General features: G+C 40.8%; 1 protein-coding gene across 2 annotated transcripts; it reads right to left on the reverse strand.

Moving 5' to 3' along the window:
• Nucleotides 1-227: 227 nt before the first annotated feature.
• stx12 (syntaxin 12) lies at nt 228-10,487 on the reverse strand. Of its 2 annotated transcripts, XR_012957622.1 has the most exons (11): nt 10,390-10,487; nt 9,672-9,794; nt 7,525-7,594; nt 4,414-4,513; nt 3,348-3,485; nt 3,137-3,180; nt 2,151-2,256; nt 1,953-2,025; nt 1,491-1,589; nt 1,076-1,158; nt 978-992 (listed from the first exon to the last, which is right to left on the reverse strand). XR_012957622.1 is itself a non-coding variant. In XM_076105681.1 (10 exons), exons 2-10 carry the CDS (start codon nt 9,769-9,771, stop codon nt 900-902), a joined length of 807 nt encoding a protein of 268 aa, XP_075961796.1. In that variant the 5' UTR covers nt 9,772-9,794; nt 10,390-10,487; the 3' UTR covers nt 228-899. The 2 variants fall into 2 exon arrangements, 1 of the variants encoding a protein (XP_075961796.1); XM_076105681.1 differs by lacking the exon at nt 1,491-1,589 and having other exon boundaries at nt 228-992.
• Between the last annotated feature and the right edge of the window lie 880 nt (nt 10,488-11,367).

The raw sequence follows: 11,367 nt of genomic DNA on the forward strand, positions 1-11,367 counted from the left end.
AAAAAGCATGCGAGACGATTGATCAATGAATCTTAATCGTCTCCCTCCATCCAATACAGCATGTTCTCCATACTGTCATTTTATTAGAAATGAGATTTACATTAAATTAAATGTAATTTGGAATTACACAATGTAATGTTTTTCCATTATAGTAAACATATTTGTATTTTTTTTTACATTCTTTCAAACTCACTAGAAGACACAAAACTGATGACATCCTGGAGAGCTTAAGTGTTTAAGACATTTATTATGCATACTGGAACGACTCATAGAAATCAATTTAAAAATGTTTTCTTTGAAGACTGGACTTTCATTTTTTACTGTCATAATGTACTTAACAGAATATATTGCAGCACTTTGTAATATTTACAGACATGGATTAGCTTCATACTGGTAATCTGTTAGAGCTTTCATTTTACAACATATATATTACAACCACGACTGCCATCACCACCAGGATTAATACAAGTCCCACGTAATGTTACCGGGAAGGCCAGGCACTCCACACACTTTACACCAGAAGATGCCCAAACAGCCTCTTAAAACCAGATTCATTTACTTTAACAAGTTGTGTGTTTCTTTTTGTGTTTTGTCTGTTCTAAAATCATTCCCAATAACATGTTTTCATTTTGAAATACAGTGACAACTAGTGTTAGTGCAGTAAACAAGACAAGACATCACCTCAGTCCTTCATCTCACTTTAAATAGGATTTTACAAAAACAGGCTTGATAAGTTCAGATGAGTATGTTTTCCACACTGAGCATCCCCCCTGCAGAGATCTAATCTGCTGACCGTGGTGAAGCATCTTCTTCTTCTTCTTGTGATTCCAAGCAGGTACTTGCAGGTGGGAAGGGCAGAGTAAAATATAGCAGTGACACATCGGTTGTGTGGCGTCAACTCACTTGGCAGCTTGCCAGATAATGATGCCAAGTATGACGAGCACAACAGAACAAACCATAGCAAGGATACACATCTTCTTCCGGGACTTTTGCTGTGAAAGAAAAGCAGAGACAGGAGGGTTACTGGCAGGAACTTCACTGATGGACAGCACTTGGATGTCGGCTGCAGACTCACCTGGTAGAAGGCGGCTCTCTGGAGCTGTTCTGTACCTCGTTCTACATGAACTTCAGCATTCTCCACATTTGCCTCAATGCTATCTGTAAGGCAGAACATACAGCAAGGTCAGCTGGAAACTTATGAAGTCACATTCTTAGGCTTTATTCACACCAAAATCAGGCATTGCAGCGATTAACAGGGTTGTGCGGCGGTGTGAGTTTTCCTCAGACGGCCCACTGATCGCCGGTTATCTTAGTGGCCACCACAGCATGATGTCAGCTAGCATTGCTCCAAAAGCTATAGAACCGTTCTTGTCTTTGGACCAATCAAAGCGCTGTGCACTACCATACCTGCAAACTCATAAGAGGTGAAAAGCACCAAAAACCTAAAGTAGTTTATCAAGAGTAAAATAATAGCTGTGATCTATACACACCTCTGCATTAGCAACCCGCTGAAATGAAGGTACAGGCTCCTTCACCCTCTCATTACTTCAGCTCTTGTGTGAATACTGAAGCAAAGGCTGAAGGAGTCACTGTTGATTTAATGATCATTCTCTCAGTACTTTCACACACGTAACCAGACTTTTACCAATGTCACAGCCAATGAGAAACAACACCACTTCAACTTGAACTTTGAGGTCTAAGCATGCTCATAACTCTTTAGTTATTGAGCTTGCTATCTGTTAATCCAATATTGACATACCAGGAAGTGTATGTATAATATTCTCTTACAGATGAATATCATCTTACAGATCTATAAACTGCAGCAGTGGATTCGGTCTCACTGCTGCTGGTGTGCAAGTTTAAGCAGAGTAACTGGAGCATCTGTGGTGTGCACTGTCCACTGGTGGTGTGTTTAGGACTTCAGGTCCTCAGGTCCTCAGCGCGCTACTCACCGATCATCTCTCCCTGATCGTGGATCATAACTGCCAGGTCCTTGAAGATCTGGTTTACATCCAAAATGTCAGACTGAAACACACAAACACACAAGCTAGAATCACCTGTGGCAGGTGTGTGTGGTCACAGAACATGACAGTGGGTTGTAGCAGAGGTCCTGGTATGAATGGATTCATATTAAACATAGTAAGCCTGACCTCCAGCTGCCTGATGTTGGTTTCTCTCTCCTTGATGAGCTCCAGGTCCTCCTCTGTGATGGCCACATCCTCTGTCTGGGTGGTCATCTGACCCCAGTCCTCCTGGCTTTACACAAACAGCAAAACATGGTTAATGTGTGTGAAGACAGACTCCTGCTGTGGTCACTGTGTGATGTTCTCTTTCATGTGCATTGTATTAACTGTAGGAATGTAGGAAACACCACCTTTTAAAAACTGCACAACATAACCCCAAACGGACACTTTAACACCTGCAATCTCAGTCCATTTGTTAAGTCATGGCATGTTGTTTGTATGGTATGGAAGACTTGCATAGATTAAGTGAAATATATTACACATTGCTCTGTGTAAATGTTTTTTACATATGCATTTACTGTCATAATTTAATACAAAAATGTGTGTTTCTCTTAAATAACTTAATGAATTGTTTTTTGTTTATTTTTACTGTGACGTGAATTTTCCATGCCACATTAAAATCACACCACAAAAACAAAGTGACAATATGTATTACAATTCAGTGTTGTTCAGCAGAGTACAAATTACTGCCATTATTTTTCATGAGGAGATGCGAGGAAGCTCTTTCTTTTTTGAGATGGGAACACATCACAGCAACAATCAACTGTCCAATCACAGCTGCTTTTCATTAGTGCATATTTTGGCATTTGATATCGTCCATATTTTTGGCGGTCAAACACGGATCTCTTGTTGACAAGTTGATGGTGTAATTTGGTTTTAGAAATAAAAGGACTACTTGAGAGTTGTGAGAGAAATGTCATCTACAATAGAAAAGAGGAAATACACAGCGAGGTTATTTCTTTTGGCCATTGCACCCTACTGACCAAATGAGAAAGAACCAGCATTTGGCTGAATGGTTATATTTATCCGATCATATACTTCATAATGAAGACTTTGGGTCTCAATAATACACCTTGCAAAGAGGAAACCCTGAATGAATGACAGTCACTTACTTATCAAAAGAAACAAGCTTTTCATCCCGAGAACTGTCTTCAGTCTGTGGGAGAGAGAAAAGTCCACTATTGCCAATGTCAAGTTAGCAGAACACAGATTTGCAAGACATGATTCACATGAATGAGACGTTTGTTCTCTCGTCTCATTAGTGCGGTGAGGAGAGTTCTTTAGCTTTCGTCCCGTGGAGTGAAACCACCACAGCCTACTTACTGATAGGCGGGATCCAGCTCTCGCTCTGGCAACCGACTCCTTCTCCTTCTCTGCTGCACGCCGCTGGACTGCTTGGAAGTTGTTGAGAGCTGCTGAGAAATCATTCATCAGCCGTTCCCTCTGGATCTTCTGCTGCCTCTGGACACCACAGAGCAGAGGGAGACCGATTGTATGAAACCAGTTAGAAAGACAAGGCAGAATTCATAGAGATGAAAACAGACAATTACTTTACCACGCCACAAATCGGATCAATTTTACCATAGCAATTAAATCAGACTGTTGGAGATGTTGTGGTGGAAATAATTCAAACTATTGACATATTTGGGGTTTTGCCTTTCTATCAATCTGTGATAACCTTGATTATGAAAGTATTTCAAATCAAACAAGCAGTTGAAGCTAAATGTAATTTAAAGCATTTAATTACGCCACCCGAGTCAACTCTACAAACATACCAATAACCAGAAAGGGTCCTCAAAATTGCAACTAAGAAACAAATTGTGTTTTTGAAACTTGAGGGAAGAATGAGGGATTGTCGTGATGCTTTCCATCTGAGCAGACGTCTCTTGATGAGGCACCAAGTTGAATTCATTTGATGCTTTCATTCCGTGGTTCAAGGTGCTAACTTTAATATTCACAGCATTAATATCTCATCCAACTACCATCTATGTAAAGATTTCGAGGAGTAATGTCAAACTGAGCAGAGGATGATCTCTCTCTCTCTCTCTCTCTCTCTCTCTCTCTCTCTCTCTCTCTCTCTCTCTCTCTCTCTCTCTCTCTCTCTCTCTCTCTCTCTCTCTCTCTCTCTCTCTCTCTCTCTCTCTCTCTCTCTCTCTCTCTCTCTCTCTCTCTCTCTCTCTCTCTCTCAGCCATGACGGTTTGGATCACTCCTTTAAGACACAACGGAGAACTTTTCATGATGTACTTAGATAATGATCTACATGTTTTTAAAACACTGACTAATCATAAGCTACCAACACCACAGTCACTTCAACTCCAAACATACTCATTACTGTATGATGTAGTGTATTATGATGTATTCTATTAACAAATGTAGACCGATACCTACTTGCTCTGAGGGTGATGTAGGCAAAGGGATTGAGCCCAACTCTTTCAGGTGCTTGTTAGTTTCTTTTGCCAGTTGGTTGGTATAATGTTGTATCTGCTGCCTGTGGAAACACCAACAGTTTAGAAGTGCTCCAGACGACCCAAGATCACCCATCACAATGACGTACACCTTTCTAGTACAAATGGCAGCACAGTGGAATTTAACCAAAGTACCTTTTGACTTTTAAAACGTTGCTCTGGTGTCCTTTTCAGACAAAAATGTCCCTTTCCTTAAACTGCTTTTAAAAATACTATACAATAATATTATATTCCAATTTCACCGAGTTCAATTTTGTAACCAACATCAGTCCTGATCATAACTAGTAAATATTCATTCATGTTCAGAATGGAACCCTTTAAATGACAGTTTTGTGAGGCCACTATGTTTTTAGCTGAAAAAAACAGTTTCCATATACTAAATGTTGGGGGTATATTCTTATAGAGTGGGTGGAGTGGGATGGGTCCCTCTGGAATATGTCAATGATTAGCAACAATATAAATTTTTGATGCATTGGTATATTTTGAGCATTGGCAGATTAAAGAAAAACTCCCACTGAGAGGACAAAATGTCCACTATTAACACACGGCTACAAAATACTGAATATAAAGTTGTGGTGTAACGGACCACGGTTGATGCGTGATCCGTACGGATCCCCCCTCGCGGCCCGGCACGCACGTGAACTGCGGATGAATTACAGTTTAACGTTGTGAAATAGTGTGAAATAAAGTTTTACTGACGATCTTTATCCCCCAATATTCAGTAAAATATGCCATCAGGACATCACTATGGCTTTTCTAGTCAGCGATCTGATAACGTTACATTGTAAACAACCAATCCGTGTTTAGATTGACAGGAGGAGAACGAAGGTTCCTTTCAGTTCCATTATGATGCGTTCAGGCTCTGTTCAGTGAAAATGAATATTGGGCAAAGGTAAATTATAACGCTTTCAAAATGTCAACCCTTTAAATGCAACTTTTTGCTGCATACATTTGCTACACAGGAATACACTGGACCATGTTTACACAAATATTCCTGGCAGCTACAAAGCCCTCCACAAGCCTCTTTGGTCAGATCATATTTCCCTGCTTCTGCTGCCTACTTACTCCCAGCTGTGTAAACGGGTCAAACCATCAGAAAAAACAGTTATAGTGTGGACAGATGAAGCTACAGCAGCTCTACAGGACTGTTTTGAATGTACAGACTGGCACATGTTCAGGGATGCCGCCACCCAGGAGAAGCACATCAATCTGGAGGAATATACATGAACAGTGACATCATATATCAGCAAATGTGGTGATCACAATAAAATCAATCCCAACCAGAGAGAATGGATGAATGGAGAGGCCTCCATCCAGACACAAAAAGCTGCCTTTCACTCAGGGGACAAGGAAGCATACAGCATCATCAGAACAAGACTGAAAGCTGGCATCAAGGAGGCAAAGAGGAGGAGTCAAGAGAAACCTCAACACCAACAACACCAAAGATATGTGGCAGGTGATCCAGAATGTCACAGGCTACAAAAACAGGAGCATCCCCATCATGTGTGAGGCCACGCTGCCAGATTTATACTCGCTTTGATCTCCTCAACAAAGAGTCAGCTGTCAAGTCTGCCCCGCCTCCAGAGGACCGCTCACTGTCAGTGTCCTCAGAGGACCGCTCACTGTCAGTGTCCTCAGAGGATGTGAGGAAAACCCTGATGAGAGTGAATATGAATAAAGCTGCTTGGCCTGATAACATCCCTGGTCGTGTACTAAGAACATGTACCAACCAGCGAACTAGTGGAGCAACGGACTATTGTTGATCCGTCATCCGTACGGATGATTAAATACACAGTTTAACATTAACCATCACAGTTTGAGTTAAGGTTTTACTGGCGATCGTTATCCACCAATATTCAGAAAAATATGCAATCAGGACATTGGCATTCATGGTTTTCTAGTCACTGATCTCTGATAAGGTTACATTGTAAACAACCAATCCTGAAAATGAGTATTGGGTGAAGGTAAATTATAATGTTATCATGATGTGTTCACATGTAATCTCTTGTAGTTTTGGTGAGAAACTTGAACAAATCCACTTCATGAATAAGGATGCCCCCTGATACCCGGTTCTAAACGGGAACCGATAAGACAGTAGTAAATACCCGGAGTATCGATAAGGTCCGGAGTTAACGGCTCTGCTATCGGTAGAAGTTACGGAGTGAGATGTCCTCTCTCTGTCTCTGTTTACAAGGGGTGGAGTCATGCTTTACTCTGACACACACACTCACACTCACGACTCCTGCTCAGTAAAGCGTGAGACACATCGTGAGAGAGAGGAGAAAAATATCAAAAGTACGGCTACATTTTACGCCGGTAGATGCTGATAACTGTGCAATAATGCAATAAAATCCTCAAAAGGGAGGAAATACCAGCACTTTATCAAAACATTTAGCGAACACGATGAACATGCAGAAATGCTCAGTTTTCTAATGTTTGTCGAGCAGCCGTCCATCCTCGGTCACTGCAGGTAACGTTAGTGATGATATACAGAGTTTGATCAGAAGAACAGGATTATAAATGAAAGCTAATAGCTCATCTTATTGTTTAGCTGTGACTGTAATTTAAGGATTTGGGAACTTTTTGTAGTTTTTTGGGCTGAGGCTGAAGGGTTTGTGTGCCTGTATTTTGGCTACACAGTTTATTGTAAACGTATTATAGGAGCTGAAGTTTAACTTCCAAAATGAGAAGAAAAAAAAAAACACAACCATGCCAAAATGTATGCCATAAACACTAACAGACAAAATAATCAAAAAATGAGAAAAACTAAAATGTCCTTGTGATGCAGAAGGGATAAGCTAGATTTGAACTGTCTTTTGGATGACGATGTTGTATAATTTAAAGATACCATCCCTGATACCGTGATCATAAAAAGCACATGTCATTTTGGACGGTTTAATAGAGATTTGTATAATAGCTCTGAGGAAGTCAAAGCTGTCCAGAACAGATCAAGTGATGAGCGCAAAGTGACAAAGTGTGTCTGTGTGAGAGAGGAAACAGTGTAGGAGTTACTGGAGATGAGGTGGGTACATACAGGCGATCCTGGAGCTCACTGGTGTCCTGACCCGTCCCCAGCTGGTTCACCATGCTCTTGATCTGAGCAGCTGTCAAGAGAACAAAACACAGTGATAAGTCTCAATGTTGAGTTCTCTGATAGTTAGTGAGATAGTTAACCCTGAGATGAGGGGAAACTCTGGGTTTGCAGTTCCAGAAAGAGAGTTGTGTTACCATGGTAACTGACTCTGTGAACCTAACCTTCTCACAGTCAGGTTTTCTTTAACAAACCCTAAGTTTCTCTCTGTCTCCTCCCTCTTACAAAGCTGGAAACGCTGTTTCATTTCCTCATGATTCAGTCCGTATCGAAGGTCTACTGTGTGTCACATTCTAAGTCCTTGTTGGATATTAGTTTGTTACTCAGGAGATCTAAAGTTACCGCTTTCATGTGTTGCCAGTCATTTCTTTGAACAGCGGTTGTTGTTTTTTTGCCTTCATGTTCAAATATTACAAAGAGTCAGCGGAATAAAGAGTGGCGGTTTCTGTAATAGAAAAATATAGCACAATGCTGTGACTCTGTGCACACAGTTGATGTCAGCTGTCACTGATGGAACATCATTTCTATAATATTGGAGATTATATGTTAATATACTGCCCAAAAAAATTATAATTAATGTTGATGCATAAAGAATAATGTGAGATTACTTTTCCATATTAATGGGCTAAAGCATATAAAAAACGATATTCATTTCCAAAACACTGAGATTATCTGCGGTCGCTGACATGTATATTTCAGGTAAGGGCGGAACAATAAATCAAGACTGTTTTATCCTCTTGCTCTTACTAACAAATACACAAAGAGCACAAGCTCATGTTACATCGTACCATTTCTGTTTTGTTGGAAAAGACAATTGTCTTTTTATGCTCTGTCATTATTCTACTGGATAGGTTTATCTTAAAAAAATAGCAACATGCCCAAATGTGCATTGGAAGAGTTTAAGCTAGTTTGGGTAATGTATTTTAGAAATCCTTTTTGTTCAGCTTTATTTATTGAAATTCTCTTTACATCCCTACAGCAAACAATAAATCAAATATAACATTTTTTTAAATGCGGTATCTGCCTGCTCGCCTGCGTCCACTCTGCCTGTGCACTCGCTGATGTCAACAGTCTTCCACAAGTAGCTGGACAGCTGTGAGTACCAACAATAGCCATGTTTGTTGTTTACGTTCATAATGATCATTTTTGGGGGAGTGGCCTTCGGAGGGAGACATGAAGGGTTGCCGACATGGCAACTTTCACGTTAGATTTAGCAACTTTCATTGAAGAATTGGCAACATCGGGCAGAGTTTCTCGGTTGGATACTTTTAAAACCTAATTTACTCTTGCTTGGTTTAACCCTAACCCTCCTATCTTGCCGACATGACAGGTCAACCACTCTGAATGGATTGTGCTATTTTAGGGATTTGTTTTTGCCATTTCTAGACACTGTACTTTAACAAACTCCTACTAGATATTTCACCAGATCAACTTCAAATTTGGTCAGCACCATCTTAAGACCTTTGCTATGCTAAATTGCGATGCTTTTCAGTTGGCGTGGAAGTATGATGCAGTGGTGTCGAAAGTGCTCCTTTCATCAAAACAGTAAGTTGTTGTAACTTGAACGTACATTATCCAATCTAATCTAACAGTCCACGTCTAAACACATCTACAGACCAGTATAGACTCATTGTCATAGTTACCTACTGGCAACAGGAAATAACATGTTTTGTACTTTGATGTACTCCTCCTAGCAGGATGAAAGTCCTTGGGACCTTCTTTAAGCCATGTTACAAAGCTTTTGTATTTTCAGTGAACGACGTTGGAAACACTGTCCAATCTGCTCCAAATTTCACAAGGCGAGGGGGGGGGGGGGCTCAACCTGCACACAGGACCGCTAGACGAGCTCTTTAATCTCTAGGCAGTAGACAGCACAGGCTCATATCATTAAAGCAGCATCATTCCTCTGTCACACACTCAGAGGCTTATGATGAGTCCACCAGTGAAAGCAACCTTTGTCTGTCTGACTCGACAAACTCGTCATGTTATAATAACTAATCCAAATAATTAGATCTATGCATATGCATACTTTGATGTACCTCACTGGAACTAAGGATCATTTCCAGCTGACACGGCTATGAAGCACTTACTGTTCTGTGTGATCTTCTGGATGTTGGAGCTACATGTCTGTATGAGGGCGTTGAAGTCCCGTGGGACCGGGCGGTAGCTCTCTGCTTTGCCGTACGACATGTCTGCCAAAGCGTGAACTTTGACTGCAGAAAGAGGGAGGAAGTGTTTAACGAGTTAGATACCATCCAAAGGTGGTAACAGCCATATTTTCTGTAACATTGGAATGTGCAAGACAATGATAGTGTGGGCCCAAGATTGATCACCTGACACATTCCGTTTACATTCCGGAATATCTTTGTTTTACTGACACGAGAGATTAAGCTTGTTAACAAGTTAGCTTGTTAACAAGTTAGCTTGCCAATGTCGAATCACAAGAAGATGTAACGTTAACGTTAGGGCAAGTGATATGTGCTGAATCACAATAGGGACGTTATGCTAACATGGTTTGTATCAGTAATATTTGCGATCTACGTACTAAGTTAGTTACCTCACCTGACTATCCATCTTGCTCTGTCTATTTTCCGCAAATTACGGGAAGCTACGACGACAGTATGCTCAGCTGTTAGCTTTCTAGCTAACTGGCGCTAACTTGGCAGCTTTCAGTACTCTCATAAACTACCTCTCCTACACCGCTAAGCGTGTTCTTCAGGAATACAAACTTAGAGACAACAACATATTGTCAACAAGAGGAATTCGTTTACTATCTGTTTGATGAAAAAACGCAACATTAATACTTGCCTATTTGGATGATATTCCTTCGTCCTGTCGCTAATAAATTGCTTTTCCTGATCCGTGACGTTTTTGCGTAAGGTTATAGCGTAACGTCATAGCGTAACGTCACGCACGTAGTGAGAGCAGGCTGCAGTGGAAAAGTCCAAAAATGACCTCCTGTCGTCTATTCCTAACCACTTTTCCTTGACCTCTAAGGAAAACGTCATGGGTCAAGGAAAGATGTGAAGGAGAGTTTATGAGGAGTTAGGAAAAGACAACCGTGGTGTTTAAAGAATCCGACTCCACTTTCACTAAGCTATACGTAATTATGATGCGACGGCAGATGTCACTGACATAGGTCTGTCATGGAGAAACTACAACAAAGAAGGACTACAAAAAGCACATAAAACACGACCCCCATGACATGTAGTCCTCCGTCCCATGCAGGCTTTATAAACATCTTCTTTTGTGAGAGGCTGCTTCACTCGTGGTGTGAAGGAGAGAAACCGGTGTCACACTTAACAATCATCACTTCTTCAGTAGAAACAATTCATTCATGCGGAACATCAATGAAACTGCATTATTGCAGGAAATATTGATATTGAACATGTTCAATATCAATATTTCCATCACCTATGACACCTATGCAAAGTTCCAAGGCTTGTTGAGCATCCTAAGCCACAGAAAAATAAGCTTAATTTTTCATGGCGAATGACGCATTGCCACGGCAACAGCGTTTAACGACAACTCATAATATTCACGATGAAGCATCATCAATGTTTTACAGCTTACCTTACCAAATTTGAGACTGATCTGGGCAACTTCCTAGTCGGAATACATCAAAGTATAAAACTGTTCATTTCCTTTTGCCAGTAGGTGGCGCTCTGGCTTTGTGAAAATGTTGGCATAGAAATGTGCTCAGGCCTGGACCAGCATCATGCATAACAAGTTTGGGGCAGATTGAATAAAGTACCTTGTCGTTACGACAACTTCCTCTTTCATGGC

This window comes from Anarhichas minor, unplaced genomic scaffold, assembly GCF_050575085.1.
Source record: "Anarhichas minor isolate MPS153535 unplaced genomic scaffold, ASM5057508v1 ptg000033l, whole genome shotgun sequence".
Classification (NCBI taxonomy): Eukaryota; Metazoa; Chordata; class Actinopteri; order Perciformes; family Anarhichadidae; genus Anarhichas; species Anarhichas minor.